Source organism: Talpa occidentalis, unplaced genomic scaffold (assembly GCF_014898055.3).
Source record: "Talpa occidentalis isolate TD23 unplaced genomic scaffold, MPIMG_talOcc4v2.1 talOcc4.8, whole genome shotgun sequence".
NCBI classification, from domain to species: Eukaryota; Metazoa; Chordata; class Mammalia; order Eulipotyphla; family Talpidae; genus Talpa; species Talpa occidentalis.
In genome coordinates this window covers 65,084,782-65,105,051 of record NW_023605194.1, presented here as the reverse complement: position 1 = coordinate 65,105,051, position 20,270 = coordinate 65,084,782, and the positions used below count along the sequence as shown (strand labels likewise).

Here is a 20,270-nt window from a genome sequence, read left to right as displayed (position 1 = left end):
CTTGTTGGCTGGGGGTTGCCCGCTGGGTGGTACTATGCAATACTCCCCACTTTGCCCTGTACCTTATCCTGACTCATGCAGTCAGAATAAAACCCTCAAGTGAGCCACAGGTGCTGATAGTGAGTATCCTTTCTTTCTTTCTTTTTTTTGTGGGACCCTCGCCAGTGGCCAGGGAACTGAACCAGCGCTGCAGAGGCTGCGGGCAGCCTCGCAGCCCAGTGCTCAACTGCTATACCACCAGGGGAGGCCCAGTGAGCATCCTTTCTGTAGAGATGAGTGTCAAGGAGAAGTGTATTAGTTTACCAACAGTGTAGACCACCTTGTGCAAACCCAAGGCTGTACTTTCTGGTCCATTCCTGGCCTCTCTGGGCTGTAAGAGTGTACTACTGCTCCACTACCTCCCTGCCAACACATCCCAATAAGAAACGAGGAGTGTCAATTAAGAGTAGAATCCAACAGTGCACAGCATATAGGAAATGTAAGAATCTTTGGGCAACCATGGCAAAAGTTGTGGTAGCAGTAAGATGACTACAGACAGAATGCAGGACAAGACCAAAAATAAAAACCACAGCATCAAAGCTCATATTCATTGATCACTTAATGCCAGTTGTTGGGCCAATGATTTACACAGCAGCTCATTTGCTCCTAGCAATAACCCTATGAAATAAGTTCAATTACAGCCTTAATTTTGCAGAGCAGAAAACCCATGTTCAAGAAGATTCAAACTTAGCTCTGGCTCTCTCCAAAGCATTTGCTCTACAGTACTGAAAGAAAATAAAAGGGACTTAGACAAACACGCGGGCATACACACACACACACACACACACACACACTCACACGAATTACATGAGGATCAGGCAACACGTATCCTTACCAGTCATCAGCCCAGGGTAGGCACTTATCCACAAAGTGGATCTCCCGGATCAAATTATGCAAGGACCACAGGCGACACCATTTTCCTTTACCTCCCACAGACCCACCCTCCGCCCCCAACTCCAGGGCCTTCAGGACCCAGACTCGGCAGCCCAGATCCATGCAGGGGGCTTCAGGGAAATCCCACACGGGTCAAGCCCGGCAGCCGTGGGGGTGGGAGAGCAGGGGAGAACACCCTAGTCAGGAAGCCCACCGCAGCCGAACGTCTTGGGGAGGCACAGGGAACAATTTCAACACGCAAACCGAAGCTGCCGGAGACCCGCTCCACCGAGGGCTTGACCGCTGGACCGCGGGTTTGGGTATTTCGCTAGGTTCACAGCAGGGGGCTCAACTGCACGGCCTGCCTCCACCCCCCACTGGGTTTCGAGAGTTCTTTGCAGGCGCTACTAGAAAACTCGCGGAGATTGGAGCTGAGAAAAGGCGGGCAAAGTTCCTTTTGATAAGTTGTGAATGGGGAGAAAGTGTTTGTAGAACTCATTGTTAAAACCAAGGAGCCGGAGACGCCGTCGGCGCCCAGCCAATCCGGGCCCGGGGGCTATTTTGAAATCGCTCCACTTCCAGCCAATAGGCGTGCGGGAGACGAGGTCCCGCGCCGGCGCTGGCCAATGAGCGAAACATTTTGCAAAGAAGCCAGGGGCCGGTCCCCGCAGACTGTCAGGGGGTTAAAGATGGAGCCGGCGGGCGAGAGGGCGCCACGAGGTTCGAGGTCGACCGGGTGGGGAGGATGCGCGACGGCCAGGCCCTCTCCACCGCTAACCCTCCGCGTCCTGCCACGGCCCGGGGCGGAAGAGCCGTCCTGCCCTGTGAGTAGCAGGGTTCGAGGTGGGGGGCGCGGGCAGGGCGCCCGACTCCGCCGGACTGTATGCAGGGGCGCAGCCGGGACCCGGCTCACTCTCTCCGAGGAGGGGATTTTAAAAGAATGGGGAGCCCCCTGTGCCTGTGCTCCGCTCTGGGCCGCCGGACAGAAAAAACAAAACCAACCAACCAAAGTAAAAAAACTGTTAGAACAGAATACGGAGCCCAAGTCAGGGGCCAGGGATGGGGGCCTGAGCTAGCAGGGATGCATGGTTCTTGAGAGGGGCCACCCTTATTCCGGAGTCCCGGACCGGGTGAAGAGGCAGGGTCTTTGGGCTGTACCCACCCTGCTCCGGATGCGAGTGGACTTGGGTCTGCGGTTGAGTGTGAGGCCCTCTCCTTTGTGTATGCGCCCCCTCCCCCGTCCGCTCCCAATCCGGGGTTGGGGCAGCCTTTCAACCCCACCCCCACCCCCCAATCTGGTGTCTTTCCTGCGGCAATCTGGAGTGTCCTGGGGAAGGTCCGGGGTGGCCAGGGTCCTGAGATACTGGAGGAAGGCAACCCTGCTGAAATCCTCCTCTAGGCTTTAATGTGCAGGACCGGGCCTCTAGACCTCCCTATATTGGGGGCCATGGGGTCCCCCCTGCTGGCTGCAGGTGCTCTGACTAGGTTGCACTACTGTGCTCTAAGAAGCAGTGCAATGATATTGTCAAAGCATCTGGGACCAGCCTTGGAGACGCCCCCTCCCCCACATCTTCAACTTCCCACCCCCTTCCCCCCAGGACTGGCCCCTTGGGCCTACAGCCCTTCCTGCCTCCTACCCACCTCACTCCCTTCTCCATGGAAACTTGAGATCCGCCTCCTGGCCTGGGCCTCTGGGGTCAGAGGGCACCCTTCCCCCAGGCTAGAGGCCCAGCCCCTGTGGGTCTGCATTCTTGGTCTCAGATTCTTACCCGCCAGTGACAGACCATCTGGGAAGGCACTGGCAGGCCTGCCTGACACTCTTTCCCTGTTGCACTACTGTGGGCCACTGGGAAGCAGTGCAATGATGAAAGGGCATTGGTCAGGCCCAGCCCACCACCCACAGTGCCTTGGGGGAGGGAGATTTGCTCCTCACTCCACTTGCCAGCAGTTAGGCACAGTTGCAGAGTTGAGCTGGACCCCTATGGGGGGATCAGGTGAGTGCAGAGCTGGGGAATCATCCCCCCACAAGCTATTCGTCTGGGTCATGGCTAGCAGATGCAAGAACAGAGACCCTAGATTTAGGAAAACTCTGGTTTGACAAGGATCTTTCTATACCAGATCCACAATAAGGCTGGGAAATTCAGATCTGGTCAGGGCCTTACGGAGAAATAAGGGCCCACTACTTTGCATGGACCAGGTCTGCCAGGGTTAAGATCTAGCTTAACCCTGGCCATATAAAAGCAAATGACCCCGACCTCCTTGAAGGCTCAGGGCAGGCCAGGCTCTGGAGAGAATTTCTATATTTTCAGCAGGAGTATCTGGGGTGGATGGATGAACTTGGGATACAAAGCCTGTAGGTGGTGCCACCACCCATGTCAGTTTATTCTGTTACAGGGAGATATACTGCCTGGAGCCTACAAGAAGGACTGTGAGGCACCTGGCACTCTCACCCTCAGTTGGAATTGGGGGGATTGAAGCTGAACTACCAAAGAGTCTGACCCCAGACCTGCTGTGGGGTCACCTCCGCCATCGAGACATGAAACAGTACAAAAAATTTTTATGTGCCGAGTGACAGTCATTCAAGCCTATTTCCTCGCAAGGAGACCTCTCAAGGTCTCTAGATGGGTGTTTGGGAATATTTCTCATTCCTGGCTGAGACAGCTCTTTTACCCCCACCATGAGAATAGAAGCCCTGGCAACCATGAGGAGGATGAAGGATAGTGACACATGTCCCTCTACCTCCTAGGCCTGGCCCCTTGAAGTTCCTCAATCACAAGGTCACCTGATTCAGACCCATATTCCCTTCCCCTAGGCTCCAGGTGCCATGGCTAGGGGTAGCCACCGCTTACTGTGCAGATTTTGTACCCACTGACCAGAGACCTCCATGCAGGAGACTTGTCCTTGCTGGGGGTGAGGGTGGGGGATGTGAATTCAGTGCTTTTTTCCTTTCTATGGGAAACCTTCCTTGGGTTCCATGACATCCATTTTCTCCCCAGCAGAGCCTTTTAGATCACAGTTTTCTCCCTGTGGCTTAAGTCCTCCCAAGGGCAGGGACCATGTCATTTTCAAAAATTTTTCTTGGCAGGACCTGACACAAAGGAGGGCCCAGAACACTTAAAAAATGCAAATCAATAAAATAACAAGTATAAGTAGCATAACATGGGGACTGCTTCACCTCTCAGAGAATGTTTATCTTGTTTTTAAAAAGAACTTTACTGTTTAAAAGAAATGTTTAATACTGTAAGTCTCACAGGACAGGCAGTGGAATGAACATTTGAATCCAGCCTTGAGCCAGCCTTACCCCCTAAGTAAGATGCACAGGCTAGACCTTCTTTGGTTGTCCTTGCCTTGCTCTCTGACCTCTAAGTAGGAGGAGGTGAGTTGTTACCTCCTATATTGGGGAGAGCTGCAGCTGATGGTTTGGTGGTGGAAGGTGAAAAATCTTTAGGCACACTCCATGTATCGGGCATGGAGGGATCAGAAGGAAGCAGCCCAGGGTGCACCCGATAGTAAGTGGCTAGGGTGGATGGTGGTGTCAGCAGATGACCATGCAGGAGAGGGGGGAGAAGCAAGTTTCTGGGTGGAAGGGAAGAAGCTCTGTGCCAATCTGGATGTATTCAGCATGAGTTGCCCAAGAACGTCCCCAGCAGGTACTCGGATATAGGTCTGGAGTTCTAGGAAGGTCTGAGTCTGAGATGAAGGTTTGGGTTAGTTGAGACCCAGAAGTGGATAAAGAACTGTCCAAGATGGTATGAAGACAACCTTCAGAAATGCATAAGAAGGGGCAGAAAATGCTGATGAAGAGGAAACAGTGAGTATCGAGGCAAAAAATGGTTATGAAAGGTGGGTGAGAGAGGCTAGAAGCTGGAGAGGGATGGGTTTGATTGTTGGAGAGTAAGTCAGATCAGGGAGAGGGTGAAAAGTCCAGGATAAGGTAGGGGCTGAGTGAAGTCCTGGGGGGGTTGCCTAGCTGGTTAGAAAACAAATAAGGAGGTGTTCTGCAGGCCGGCCGAGGGGGCCTTAAAGTTGGAAGAGTTCATTCAGGCTTTGGCCCTTTGTGCGGCCAAGAGCCAGGCCCCAGGCGAAGTGCACTCAGACCCCATAAAGACCGACCCTTGATCCCTGGCAGCAGCGGAGCCCCGTGGAAGGCCCAGCGGCGCACGCCCAGAGCGGCGGGCATTGTCACGTGCGGTCGTCTCGCGGGGACTGAGCCCGCCCGCCATCTCCAGGGGGATGGGCCGGAACGGTCGGGGCGGCTGGGCTAGGGCTGCTGGCGCCGAGGAGCCTGCGGTTGCGGAAGAGAGCGGGTGCGGCCCCTGCCCTGGGGGGCCCTGCCGCTCGCTGTGACCTGCGCCTCGGCCCTCGGGAGCGCCCCTCTCCCCGGGCCCTGGCCGATTGGGGGTTGGCGCGGGGACCCTTGGTAGAACCACCCCGACGGCCACCCTGTCCCCCAGGCGGCCCTGGCCCGCCCCAGCCCCTCTCGGATGGAGGTCCTGGACGAGTTCGACAGCGAGTTCCCCCAGAGTGTGACCTTCTGCCAGCTCATCTCCGAGGAGGACTTCGAGAGGCAGGCGGCCACGTACACGGAACGCGCTCTGCGCCGCCTCTTCCGAAGCATTGACCGCAACCCGGCGTTGGCCGAGAGGGTGGTGCGCCAGGGCAAGCAGGCGGAGTGCGAGCGGCGCGGGCTCCTCTCCTTCCTCTGGGTGCGGGCCGGAGGGCGGGGCTGCGGAGCTGGGGCTAGGAGGGCGGGTGTTGTTACCGAGCTGTGTTGGGCCCTGCAGACACCGGGCGGCCCAGCTTTGGGGGAGTGGAGCAAGCAGACATCTCACCCATCGGGCTTCCTTCTGCCCTGCCTCTTCCACTGTTGTTGCAGGCAAAGTTCTTCTGTGCGGTCCAGGGGGAGCTGAACTATTGCAACAGCATGGACACCCTGGAGATGCACCGGCGCCTGGAGCAACTGAAGAGGCGCATCCACCGCGTGCACCTCTACGCCCAGGGTGAGGCCCAACCTGTACCTGCTAATGTCACCCAGTAAATCTGACTCAGGGTCCACTTGTCCCTGGTCCAGTGCTTGGCAGTTTTGTTTTTTTTTTCCCTCCAAAGATAATTATTTTTAAAAGTCTATATTATGAAAATGAACATACACACAATTTGAGACTACAGTGACCGTTTAAGTACCTGCCACCCAGCTTCAGCAACTACCCCCATTTTGCCATGTTTATTTATTTCTCTGTTACTCCCTTTTTCTTTTTCTTTTAAGAAGTGGGGTACAGGCCAGAGTCGCGGGGTGGGGGGCGGGGGGAGGTGTGAGACAATTCACCAGAGAGAGCCGGAACAGGCAGATGTAAGGTAACACCACTGAGGGGAGCAGCAGGCTAAACAGGAGAGGTCCACGGAGCCATGTGGGTTGTTCCCCAGCCGGCCCTAGATCAAACGTATGCCGCAAAGGCCTCCAACGGCCTCACAGAAGGGTGCTCAACCCCCTTTGCCACCAGGGAGGCCCTACTCCCTTTTTCATTTCCTGGAGCATTTTAAAGGAAATTGAAGACATCATTGTACTTCTGAATATACTTTAGAGTGCTTCTTAATATAAAAAATTAAGAAATGATTTACCCTTGACATAATTGACAGTTTCCTCATATAGCTGACACTATATACTTAGTCCATAGTCAGATCTCCCCAGTGATCCACAGAAATCTTTCTATGCTTGGTCTGTCATGTCAGAATCCAGTGAGGCCCACACAGCATATTAGGCCTCTAAGGGTTCTTTTCTCTACTATGACCATATCCATGTCCTCATCTGGATACTTGTAAAAGTAAAATGAAAGAGGGTCACATTAGTGACGACACAGGATTGGCAAATGAGGATCCATGCTGTATCTGTTGAAGTCCCCCCCCTTTTTTCTTTAAGATTTATTTATGCATACAAGAGCTGAGGTGTAAGCCAGAGGTGAGGGGTGTGGGAGGGGGGAGGATTCACCAGAGGCAGAGTGGGGAGGCAGAACAGGCAGATGGACTGAAACACACTGCTGAAGGGAGCAGCGCGGGAGATAGGAGAGGTCTGCTGTGCCATGTGGGTTGCACCCTGGCTGGCAAGGGATCTTACTCATGCTGTAGTGGCTGGCAATAGCTTGATAGCGCTGTCTTTAACCCCGTGCCACCCGGGAGGCCTCTGTTGAAGTCCCTTTTAAGGTGGGCGGCCCTCACTTTTTCTTCTGTGCCATTGACTTCAAGAACTGCACTAGCCTTTGGAGGATCCCACTTAATGCGTTCTTATCTGTCACCATGGTCTGCTGGTGGTGTTTGCTTTGTCCTCCGCTGCTTTTATTTTTTGCTTAGTCACTCTAGAACCTTGATTTATTGCTGGCTCGGTTCTTTCCATGTGTTTGTGCTCAGTGATAACACTATACTAGTGCTGGGGTTACTCTCTTTTGCATCACGTGGAATGCTGGGCTCACCTGGGGGTTCTACTTTCCATGATGTTTTGTGTGAGTACTTCTTTTTACCATTTCATCTTGCAGTTGGACCCCAGAATGTGCAACTCTTATCACAGCCTACTTAGGTATTAGCATTGGTGTCATTTATCCCTGTTTTACTGGAAAGGAAACAGGCTTAGGTCAGTTGGCCAGCAAGTGTAAGGTCACATAGTAAGTAGGTGAACCTAGACAGGAATTCAGGTGTGAGTTGCTCTGGGCACTGCCTCGTAGCCTCCTGGCCACTTCCATGACACTAGCTATTCTCGATGAGCTGTTCTGGTTGACTGTATAAGGAACTTATTAATACCCACTTTGCTGGTAGTTTCCAATTTTGAACAGTAGAAATAGGCAGACTCACTGAATACAGAAAGAAGTCCTAAGTGGAGAGTCGTAGGGGGCTGGCTCCAGGGTCCCTCTTTGCAAAGATTCCCTCCCTAAGTCCACCTCTGCAAGAACTCCTTGTGGGATTCCTCACAGAAGAAGGATCCTTTGCATACCCTCAGGATGACCCTGGGACTAGGTGACTCAGTGGGCTTACTGTCCAGCGCCTGGATACCCCATGATGGTGCTGGCTGAGTTGAACCTTCCCTCATGCTTGGGAGGTGGGTGGGCAGATCAACTTGCCCAGGCTAAGCCCACCTCTCCTTGGTGATAACAGTCACTTTCATGAAATTCTGCCTTTGCAGTCAATTAGCCTGGGTGTGGGGTCTGCCTATGCCTTGTACAATCTCCAGTTCTGCTTGTAAGATAGAGACAAAAGTACCTGCACTCTGTTGGGTTGTTGTGGGGTCACTGACATGGTGCATCTTGGCTCCTGTCAACAGTGACTCTAAACATTGTTACATGGTGTCATTTGGGGCTGCCTTTTCTCTCTCCTGGAGGACCATGTAAAGACCCCACACCATTGTGTTTGCCTCCATTCTACCCTATTTTGGTCACAAGTAGCATTGGTGGTGTTTATTCATTGGCATCTTTTGTCACAGATGCCAAGAAGAAGAGAAGAAAGCAAAAACTGAAGAAACTAGAACCTATCCTCTTGCGGGACCAGTCCACCTCCCCATGCCTGCCACCAGCCCTGCTGCTACCTCCACCGCCTGCCACAACCATGACCTCTGTGGTGGCCTCATCATCCCCTGCCTACACTATGCCCAGGGTCTTTGGCCCCTTCCCTCCGCTACCCAGCAAGTCGGTCAGTGATTTGGAAGAGTCAGCCTCTGCCCCTTTACTCAGAATAACCCCAGTGGCTCTCAGAACTTTGTTTTTAAGCAGCAGAACCCTCTTTGCAGACAAATTCTGGTGGAATGGCAGTGGATAAAGCTAATAAAAGGGGGGTGTTCTGGTGGAAGAGTGGGGTTGAAGGCATAGAGGTGCACTTGTTTGACCTCAGTTTAGCAAGACCATCCCAAGTGCACTGGGAAGACTCCTAGGACTCACAAAGAGCAGGTGGAGAACCATGTTCCTTCCACCTCTCTGACCCAAAGCTCACCTTTCCCCATGGATGTTATTCATACTACCCTCTGCCCACAGCCTCCTTCCGACGCTCCATCTCTTCCTGTGCCTCACTAAACCTGCACTCTCACTCTAGGGAGCCCCCCATCTTCTGGACTGGGCCTCTTCAATTGACTCCAAGTCCCCATTCCACCCTCTGTACCACTAACACCAAACTCAAGGGTACTGAGGATAAGCCCAATGTATTTGTTGTTGTTTTTTAAGATTTATTTATTTATGCATATAAGAGCTAGGGTATAGGCCAGAGGTGCAGGGAGTGAGAGGATTCACCAGAGACTGAGTGGGGAGCAGAACAGGTGGATCTAGTGAAATACACTGTTGAGGGGAGCAGTGAGTGAGACAGGAGAGGTCTGCTGCACTATGTGGGTCAGCTCCCTGTGGGGGATTGAACTCATGCTGCAGTGCCTTGAGATAGCTTGATAGTGTGAGACTTTAACCCCCTGCGCCACTAAGGGGGCGCCCTGTGTATTTGCTGAATGAATGAAAGTGACATAGTTCTCATAGTTCACTATAAGGTGCTTTTCGTGGTACAGTACCCAAAGGTTTCCTTTGTTTCCTGCAGGTGGATAAATTGGAAGTTTCAAGGTGTGATATGAAGTTAAACTGGACTGACCTGGCATCAAATCCAAAGAGGTGGAAGGAATTTATTTTGAGTTTGATGAAGAAGCAATATTTGGGGGGGATGTTACCAGACTTGGTTGCCATATCTTCCCCACCTTTTAGTTACTCCTCTCCACCATCATGAGTGGTTATTCTTACTTTACAGCCTAGGAGTCTGCTTGTAGAGGGTGTCTCATGTTACAGAGGTACCCACTGTAGCTGGGGAGGACTGGAAACTGACATCCCCTTCTCTGCCCTGTCTTGCAGCCACATGGTGGATCTGACTCCTTTGGTCCTCAACCCTGGAGGCTTCCATTTCTCATACCTCGCTGGGAATAGTGCACACAAGCTCCGTGGCCCTGGCTTTCCCTGGTAAGCATGTCTCTGAACCTCCCAGAATGCATGCACTGGCCTGGTCCTGGCCTCTGTCTGGCCTCTGCTTAGCATCATGGGCCATGTGCGTGAAGACTAGAAAAATGTTTAGTGTGAAGTTTCCTTCCACTTTCAGGAAAGTTCCTAAAATATTCAGAAGTGCTGGAAAAGTCGCTCCCCCTTTTTAATGTTTGTTATGGTGAGAAATAGAAAACAAATAGCTCATCAGGCAACAGAAAGGGAACAATTCCATCAACTGGTCCCTGCGGTTTATGTACATGCATGTTTGCAAAGCAGGGATTTATTGAGAGAGAGTGTGTGTGTGTGTGTATTAACCTGTTTTTTCCACTTAGGTGTTAAGTATTCCATTTACCAGTAGAATACTAATATTTCAAAGTATGATTTTTTTCACATTATATTTATTGAGCTAGAGTAGATTCATATTATTGTATCTGCTTTGGGGATGATAGGTGTAAACCTCTACAAATGTATATTTTTCACACTTCAAAATATGATTTACACCAGTTGCTTCATTGTGTGAGATGACTTCTAAAAAACTGGACTATTTTTTTTTTTTTTAAGATTTTATTTATTTGTATTATACAAGCACTGGGTACAGTCAGAAGCGTGAGAGGGTGAGAGAATTCACCAGAGCCAGAATGGGGAGCAGAACAGGCAGACTGATGAAATACACTGCTGAGGGGAGCAGCGGGCATGGCAGGAGAGGTCTGCGCACCATGTGGGACCCTCGCCAGCTGGCCAGGATTGAACTAGCGCTGTAGAGGCTGCGGGCAGCTTTGTAGCCCAGTGTTCAACCCCTGCGCCACCGGGGAGGCCTTGGACTATTTTTAAGAGAAATATTTTTAGATTCACAGCCGAATTCAGTAGAAAACAGAGATCTCCTATAGGTCCCCTGCCCCCACACAGGTGCAGCTTCCCCCACTATCAACATCCCTCACAGAATGTTCTGTTAAAATCAATGAATCTACCTGGATTCATGATCACTCAAAATTTATGGTTTGCATTTAGTGTTCACTTTTGGTGGACATTCTGTGGTTTGAACAAATGTATAGTAATATGGGTTTTCCATTGTTATGCATCTCCCAACCTCTGTCAACCACTGTCTTCACAATTTTGCCTTTTTCAGAATATTGTATGATTGGAATCCTACAGTATGTAACCTTTTCAGATTGGCTTCTTCCACTTAGTAAAATGCATTTAAGTCTCCTTCATGTCTCGTCATGGTTTGATAGCTCATTTATTTTTAGCTATAAATAATATTGCATTGTCTGGATGTACCAGTTTTTGTTTTGTTGGTTTTTTTTAAAGATTGATTGATTGACTGATTTTTTGAAGATTTTATTAATTTATGCATACAAGAGCTGGGGTACAGGCCAGAGATGCGGAGGGTGAGAGGACTCACCAGAGACAGAGTGGGGAGCAGAACAGACAGACTGACCGAAATACACTGCTGAGGGGAGGAGTGGGTGAGATAGGAGAGGTCTGCTGCACCATGTGTGTTGCTCCCTGGCTGGCTGGGGATCAAACTTGTGCTGCAGAGGCTGTGGATTGCTTCATAGTGCTGTGCTTAATAACCCCTTGCGCCACCAGGGAGGCCCCTGGATGTACCAGTTTTTGCAGTCACCTATGGAAGGACATCTGGGTTGCTTCCAAGTTTTGACAATTTTGAATAAAGCTGCTCTAAACATCAGTGTGAAGGTGTTTGTGTGTGGACATAAGTTTTCAGCTTGTTTGGGTAAATACCAAAGAACACAATTGCTGGATCATATGGTAATAATATGTTTAGTTTATGAGAAACTACCAGACCATCTTCCAAAGTGAGTGTGCCATTTCGCAACCCCACTGGCAATGAATGAGACTTCAGATGACTTCTTATGTAAGAATCTATAAAGATGATTTACCCGAGGGCCTCCCTGGTGGCACAGAGATTAGACTCAGCGCTATCAAGCTATCTCCAGCCACTGGGGCATGAGTTCGATCCCCAGCCAGGGAGCTGACGCACATGGTGCTGCAGACCTCTCCTGTTTCTCCTGCTGCTTCCCTCAGTGTATTTCAGTGGATTGGTCTGTTCTGCTCCCCATTCAGTCTCTGGTGAATCCTCTCACACCCCTCGCAACTTCTGGCCTACAGCCCAGTTTTTCTTTGCATAAATAAATAAAAATTTAAAAAAATCTTTAAAAATAAAAAAAGATGGTTTACCCAAGAGGCACAGTCTGCCTGTTCTGTGCTCCATTCTTCTCTGGTAAATCCTCTCACCCCCGCACCTCTGGCCTGTACCCCAGCTCATGTATGCATAAATAAATAAATCTTAAAAAAAGTCACCTTTTTAAAAAATAAATAAAAATAAATCTTTAAAAATAAAAAAAGATGGTTTACCCAAGAGGATACCTAGAGAGTAAAAGATGTATACATTAGGAGTATTGGGATGTATACTATATACCTATCAAAAAGTCTAAAGCAAATCCTATGCTATCAAGGCTATAGGAAGAGACTCGTTTTTGCTGGGAAAGTATTAGAAATTGGCTTAGTCCTTTTTTCAACAAATACTTTTACTGAGATAACTCACGTAGCATACAATTTACTCATTTAAAATGTTTGCTTCAATGACTTTTTCTATATCCACATTTGTGCAATCATCACCATAGTTCAATTTTAGAACACTTTCATCACTTTAAAAGGAAGGGAGGGAATGAGGGCCTCCCTGGTGGCGCAGTGGTTGAGCGCTGGGCTATGAAGCTGCCCGCAGCCTCTACAGCGCTGGTTCAATTCCCAGCCGGCCGGCGAGGGTCCCACATGGCACGCAGATCTCTCCTGCCGCACCTGCTGCTCCCCTCAGCAGTGTGTTTCGTCAGTCTGCCTGTTCTGCTCCCCGCTCTGGCTCTGGTGAATTCTCTCACCCTCCCGCACTTCTGATTGTACCCAGTGCTTGTATAAATAAATAAATAAATATTAAAAAAAAAAAAAAAAGGGAATGAAAAAAACAACTCAGAGTAGAAAAAATATTTGCAAATCAATTCACTAAAAACCTACCATCCATTCCAAAAAAAGAGGAAAAAGACATGAATAGACATTTCTTCAAAGAATAAATACAAATGGTCAGGAGATACTCAACATCATTAATAACCATCAGGAAAATGGAAGTCAAAACTACAATGAGATACCCACACACTAGGATGGCTGCATTCAAAAGGCAGATGTCAAGTATTGATAAGGGTGTGGAGAAATTGGAACCCTTGGATGTGTGGCTGGCAGGAATGTAAAATGGGGCAGCCACTGTGCCAAAGGTTATGGTGGTTCCTCAAAATGTTAAATGTAGAATTCCCATATGATTTAGCAATTCCACTCAGGTATATCTTAATCTACCTAAGCAATAAAAGATTGAAATATAAGCTATAAAAGTTGAAATATAAACTCAACCAGATACTTGTACACAAATCTTCATAGCACCGTTATTCACAATAACTAGCCCAAATGTGCACAAGATATATAAAATGTGATCTGTCCATACAATGGAATGTTACTCCACCAAAAAATAAGTGACATTCTGACACATACTACAACATAGATGAACCTTGAGAACATGATAAATGAATTAAACCCTGCACAAAAGGACAAATTATTTTATGACCCCCACCTACACAAAATATCTGTAATAGATTCATAGAGACAGAAAGTAGACTGGAGGTTATCGGGAACTGTGGGAGGGGATGGGGAATTGTTGCTTAATTGGTACAGTTGCCTTTTTTTTTTTTTTAAGATTTATTTATTTACCCATCCAAGAACTGGGTACAGAGCAGAGATGCAGGGGGTGAGAGGATTCACCAGAGGCAGAGTGGGGGACAGAACAGGCAGACTGACTGAAATACAGTGCTGAGGGGAGCAGCGGGCGAGCCAGGAGAGGTCTGCAGTGCCATGTGGGTCGCTCCCTAGCTGGCTGGGGATCAAACTCGTGCTGCAGAAGCTGCGGATTGCTTCATAGTGCTGTGCTTAACCCCTTGCGCCACCGGGGAGGCTCTGTACAGTTTCTGTTTGGGGTGATGAAAAAGTTCTGGAAGTAGATAGTGGTGATAGTCACATAACATTGTGAATATAACTCATGCCACTGAATTGTACATGTAGAAACATGTAGAAATGGTTAAAATGGTAAATTTCATGTTATATTTACAACAAATTAAAAGAAACTCCTACATCCCTTAGCTGTCACCCCCAGTTCCTTCATCATCCAAACCCTAAGCAACCACTCACCAATTTTTTTTAAAAATCTTATGTGTGTATTTTTAAAATTTAATGATGTTTAGTTTGTTCATAGACTTTTACAACTATTTCTCTCCCCACCATCATCCCTTATATTCCTTTGTCCCTTTCCCTACCTGATCCCTCTTAACCTCAGAGCCCTCAAGATATTTATTGATGCACTGTTTTGGTTTTTTTTTTTTTTTAATAGAGGCATGTTTTCTTTCTTTCTTTGTTTGTTTGTTTTGTTTATACATGCACTGGGTATAGTCAGAAGCGCGGGAGGGTGAGAGAATTCACCAGATCCAGAGTGGGGAGCAGAGCAGGCAGAAGGACCGAAGTACACTGCTGAGGGGAGCAGCGGGCGGCAGGAGAGGTCTGCGCGCCATGCGGGACCCTCCTCCGGTGGCCGGGAAGCAGCCGGGGATCGAACCGGCGCCTCAGAGGCCGCGGGCAGCTTCGCAACCCAGCGCTCAACCGCTGCGCCACTGGGGAGGCCCTGTTTTGGTTTTTTTTTAAAGATTTATTTATTTATGCATACAAGAACTGGGGTACAGGCCAGAGGTATGGGGGGTGAGCGGATTCACCATAGACAGAGTCGGGGACAGAACAGGAGGAATGACTGGAATACACTGCTGAGGGGAGCAGCGGGCGAATCAGGAGAGGTCTGCTGTGCCATGTGGGTTGCTCCCTGGCAGGCCGGGGATCGAACTTGTGCTGCAGAGGCTGCGGACTGCTTCATAGCGCTGTGCTTAACCCCTTGCGCCACCAGGGTGGCCCTGATGCTCTGGTTTTTGAAAGGGCTTTTATGTTGTCAAATTGTCTGCTATGTAAATGTCCAGTATTTAACATTCTGACTTAAATTGCTCTGCATAATTCTCTCAAGTTCCCTCCATTTTGTTGAATATGACCGTGTTTCATCCTTTCTTATGGCTATACAATACTCCATGGTGTGGATATACCATCTTGAACCTGTCATCTGTTGGACATTTAGCCTGCTTCCATGTCCTAGCTATTGTAAATAATGCTGCTGTGAACAGTTTGGCACATGTGAGTTTTTGTGTTGATTGCTTCATAGTCTTTAGATATATGCCCAAGGATAGGAATCCTGGGTCATATGGTATTTACATTTTTAGTTTTATAAGCTAAATCCAGATTGCTTTCAATATGGTTGTACCAGTTTACATTCCTACTAATAGTGTAATAGGGTTCCTTTTCCTCCAAATCCTTTCCAACACTTGTTAAAGGCCTTTGTAATAGGTGCCATTCTCATGGGTGTAAAGCAGTATGTCGTGTTTTTAACTTGCATCTCTTTTATTAAAAGTGATGACGGACATTTTTTTTTAAAGATTTATTTATTTATACAAGAACTGGGGTATAGGCCAGATGTGCGGGACAGTGAGAGGATTCACCAGTGACAGAGCGGGGAACAGAACAGGCCGACTGACTGAAAGACACTGCTGAGGGAGCAGCAGGCGAGACAGGAGAGGTCTGCCGCGCCATGTGGGACCCTCGCCCGGTGGCCAGGGATCGAACTGGTGCTACAGAGGCTGCGGGCAGCTTCGCAACCCAGCACTCAACCGCTGCGCCACCGGGAAGGCCCCTTAGTGGCTTTTTGCAGGTCTTCTTATTTAGATTACCAGGTACAAGGCAGGCTGGGGGGCTGGGGGCCTGCCAGCCTCCAAGCCCCCAGCAGGTCTTCACTCTGGGCTCTCCGGCCTTCTCTCAGCTTCAGCTTCTCTTGCTTCTCTTTCGGCTTCTCTTTTGGCTTCTACTGGCGTCCCCCTGACGCCGCCCTTAAAAAAGCACAGTCTTAGCCCAGGTGAATCCCATCTACCTATGCCCACACCCTATTCCAGGTGCCCGCCATCAGACATGCATTCAGGACCGCGAGGATCCATCATCTATCCTGATTGTGGGAGGGCAGAAAAGCCTGACATTTTTCCTTACCCTACAGAACGCTTCATGAATTTGCGTGTCATCCTTGTGCAGGGGCCATGCTAATCTTCTCTGTATTGTTCCAATTTTAGTATATGTGCTGCCGAAGCAGCACAACTTTATAGTATTTTTCATCTCCTCTTTTAATCTTTTTCTTCCAGAAGCTCCTCTGTTTCCTTCTTTGGAGTATTATTTTTTATCTTCTCAGGACATTAATTTGCTTTTATATATTTTCCTGAATATCCTTGATTTGTTTTTCTGAGTCTTCTCAGATTTCTTTTCTTTCTTTTTTTTTTTTAAAGATTTATTTATTTATTTATTTATTTATACATACAAGCACTGGGTACAGTCAGAAGTACGGGAGGGTGAGAGAATTCACCAGAGCCAGAGCAGGGAACAGAACAGGCAGACCGACGAAATACACTGCTGAGGGGAGCAGCGGGTGCGGCAGGAGAGATCTGCGTGCTATGTGGGACCCTCGCTGGTGGCCAGGATTGCACCGGCGCTGCAGAAGCTGCAGGCAGCTTCACAGCCCAGCGCTCAACCTCTGTGCCACTGGGGAGGCCCTTCTCGGATTTCTTTATGGGAAGCTTAAATTATGTGTTTGAGGAGGAAAAGGTCTTCCATGCCTTGTGATTGAGTTTTGGAGATTTGTTCCCTTTCTGTGGTGTAATATTCCCCTTAGAATTACTGAGGTCATTTGTTTTGTTAGTCTGTTTCCCAGTTGCTTTCAGGACCTCACTACTATGGGTTTGACCTTTGCAAGGCATGGCTGTGCCCATACCACACCAGGCCACTCTTTCTGGGCTCTCCGGTGTTCCTTCATGGTCTCATTCTCTCTTTTCTGCTTCTTTTTCTATTCTCCTTCCCTGCTGGTTTCCCATGACGCCATCCTTATAAGCCCAATCTCAGCCCAGGTGTACCTACCTACGTATGCCCACACCCCACTCCAGGTGCCCGCCATCAGGCATGCATGTACAACCATCATCAATCCTAATGGCGGGAGGGCAGAAAAGCCTGATAAACATTTACCCTACAGTTGTGTTCTGTCTTCTCATTTTAAATGTTTATGGGTTGTAATAGATAGGATTTCCACACTCTTGTCTTTGCACCAGTTAAAGTGATCTGAGAACTGGTATGGGTGGGGATGTAGGTGTAAAAGATGAACAGAGTAGTAGGGTATCAAAGGATCACTATAGGAAAATGGAGTGAATAAAGCGTTCTTTTTTTAAAAGATTTATTTATGCAAACAAGAGCTAGGGTATAGGCCAGAGGTGTGGGGGGGTGAGAGGATTCAGCAGAGACAGAGTGGAGACCAGAACAGGCAGATTGACCAAAGTTCTCTGCTGAGGGGAGCGGTGGGCGAGTCAGGAGAGGTCTGCTGCGCCATGTGGGTTGCTCCCTGGCTGGCCGGGAATCGAACTCAGGCTGCAGAAGCTGCGGACAGCTTCACAGTTTGCGTCTTAACCCTTGCGTCACCAGGGAGGCCCTTATTCAAGCTTTTATTGCCTCCCACCACTAACCTCTACAGCTGCCACCTGTAGCATTGCTTTTCTCCCAGGTTTCATTGCCCACATGTGACATTGTATTGGTACAAAAAGGTGTGTGGGTGCATGAATATGGGGCCTTGTACCTACAATTATAGGCACCCGGGCCCAGAGAGCACTGGGTGTCCCTATATGTAAACACAGAGGCCTGGACCAAAACGTGAGGAGTGAAAGGGTTCCTCAGCTCTGGTATTGATGGCATCACTCCAAGGAGAGGCAAGACAAGAAACGAGAGGGAGACTGAGAATGCCAGAGAGAAGAGAGAGAGATCATGGAGATGTGGGGAAAGGGAAGCTTGGTTGCTGGCTGCCAGCCTCTTGGCCCCCTTTGCCTCCCTTCCTGTCCCCCCCCCCCCCCCGCCCCCTGCCATCTGGCCTGCCTGCTTGCCCCATAATCACCTCTAGTAAGCTCAGGAATTCACTCTTTCTATTGTACTGTGGGTGCCAATATTGTGTGGTGGGGATTCAAAGTGATCCCCTCCTCTTAGGCCAGATCCTCAATCTTAATATCTCTTATAGTCTAGTGTCCACTTTTTTTTCTAGGCTATTTTTTTTTAAGATTATTTATTTATTTATACAATATCTGGGATACAGGCCAGAGGCATGGGAGGGCGAGAGGATTCATCAGAGACACAGCGGGGATCAGTACAGGCAGACAGACTGAAAGCACTGCTAAGGGGAGCAGCAGGTGCGACAAGAGAGGTCTGCCACACCATGTGGGTATCTCCCTGGCCAGCCAGGAATTGAACCCATGCTGCAGAGGCTGCGGACAGCTTCACAGCGCTGTGCTCAACCTGTTGTGCCACCAGGGAGGCCCCACTCTAGACTTTTTTTTTTTTTTAAAGATTTATTTATTTATGCATAGACCTGGGGTACAGGCCAGAGATGCGGGGATTGAGAGGACTCACCAGAGACAGAGTGGGGAACAGAACAAGCAGATTGATCTAAGTACACTGCTGAGGGGAGCAGCACACGAGTCAGGAGAGGTCTGCCTCGCCATGTGGTTTGCTCCCTGGCCGGCAGGGGATCGAACTCGTGCTGCAGAGGTTGCGGATTGCTTCTTAGTGCAGTGCTTAACCAATTGCACCACCAGGGAGGCCCACTCTAGGCTATTTTTAAGCATTATATACACCACTGTTCCTGGATTGTAGTTGATATGGAGTTATAACCTGGGAGTTGTTCTCTTTTCTTTTTCAGTGCAAAGTCTTATGCTGGGATATTTGCTTGATCTCTAGTTTGTTCAAGTGTTTCTTTATTTTGGTTTTAGCCCTGAGGTGGGAGTTTGACAGGTGTTTTGACTATCTTGTGATGGCAAGCAGGCACAGGGAGGACAGCAGGGAGGCTAGGAAGGCAGGAAAGGCAGACTGGCGATGGGTTGGGCAGGAGGCTCAGGAGGCAAGGGAGCACCCAGCCCCTGTGAATTTCCTCCCTCCCACCCCACCCTCTCTCTGGTGTTCTCCCTCTCTGTCTCCTACTTCTAGTCATCTTTTACTAGTAGTCTTGGAGTCATAGTCTCGCCTCAGAGTGATGCTGCCCTTTTAGCCCTTGTCTCTCAGCACAGGTGTTTACAAAAGCATAAACTATCATATGGGGAAAGTTCACAATACAGAAATGGATATATAAACTCTAAGAGACCCTGCTGCTCAAAGTCCTGCAGCTAAGAATTTCATGTGTAGCCTTTCAAATTTCAAATTTCATGTGTAGCCTTTGTTTCTACTTAAACATAAACACCTGGACACACAAATACACTGCTTAATTTTTTTAAAAGATTTATTTATTTATGCATATAAGAACTGGGGTACAGGTCAGAGGTGTAGGGGGTAGTGAAAGGATTCACCAGAGACAGAGTGGGGAACAGAACAGGCAAATTGACTGAAACACTGCCGAGGGGCAGTCAAGAGAGGTCTGCTGTGCTATGTGGGTAGCTCCCTGGCCTGTGATCGAACTCGTGCTGCAGGGTCTGCGGATAGCTTCATAGGTTGCATCTTGACCCCTTGTGCCACCAGGGAGGCCCCTGCTTAATTTTTTAACCGAACTATGATCATATTGCATGTACTTCTCAGCAACGTGATTATTCCATTACTGTACATTTGGGGTGTCTTCACCTAGCTCTATCCTTTAAACAACCGCAGAATAGCCCACTGCATGGCTGGGTGGTTCCTCTAACAAGTCTCTGATGGATGCTTATATTGTTTACAGGTTTTCACAGTCACAAACATTGCTGCAATTAACAGCCTTAAACAGATATTCATGGGAGATGTTTCTGGAAGTAGAAATGAATGAAGAGTCATCCCACAGCTTGGGGTTTTGTCATGTGTACCTCATGTGTACCATGTGGCCCTGTGTGCTGGTGACCCACCTCATGGACATGTCTTGATTGTTTCCTGCATAGGTCCTCAGCCTGTAGGGGCTCCCCCAACATCGAGGAGGTGCCATCACCTTCTGTGAAGGCCTCCATCTTTACTCCACCTGTCCTGCTCAAGTTCCAGCCTGTGCCCAGACCCAAAGATGACTCAGAGAATGATCCTGGCAGCGCAGAGTCCGTGCCCCCCAAGAGGAGCCTGTAACCTCCTCCCTACAGACCATGGCCGGAGGAATTAATAAAGTTCCTGTGGAGGTGCCTTCCTTGTGTTGGGGCTCCCTAGGGCCTGTTATCCCTC

General features: G+C 49.0%; 1 protein-coding gene and 1 non-coding gene across 3 annotated transcripts; one reads left to right on the top strand and one right to left on the bottom strand.

Annotated features, from left to right (window-relative positions):
• The first annotated feature begins 5,146 nt into the window (after positions 1–5,146).
• On the top strand, positions 5,147–20,251 carry LOC119234826 (uncharacterized). 2 transcript variants are annotated; one of them, XM_037497867.2, is made up of 7 exons: positions 5,147–5,219; positions 5,367–5,618; positions 5,789–5,912; positions 8,375–8,580; positions 9,463–9,533; positions 9,768–9,872; positions 20,003–20,251. In XM_037497867.2, exons 2-7 carry the CDS (start codon positions 5,397–5,399, stop codon positions 20,175–20,177), a joined length of 903 nt encoding a protein of 300 aa, XP_037353764.1. In that variant the 5' UTR covers positions 5,147–5,219; positions 5,367–5,396; the 3' UTR covers positions 20,178–20,251. The 2 variants fall into 2 exon arrangements, with proteins under 2 accessions (XP_037353764.1, XP_054546589.1); XM_054690614.1 differs by lacking the exon at positions 20,003–20,251 and adding an exon at positions 19,810–19,996.
• On the bottom strand, positions 16,074–16,179 carry LOC119235006 (U6 spliceosomal RNA). The gene has a single exon (XR_005122762.1). It is a non-coding gene; the product is annotated as a U6 spliceosomal RNA (small nuclear RNA).
• Positions 20,252–20,270: the final 19 nt, after the last annotated feature.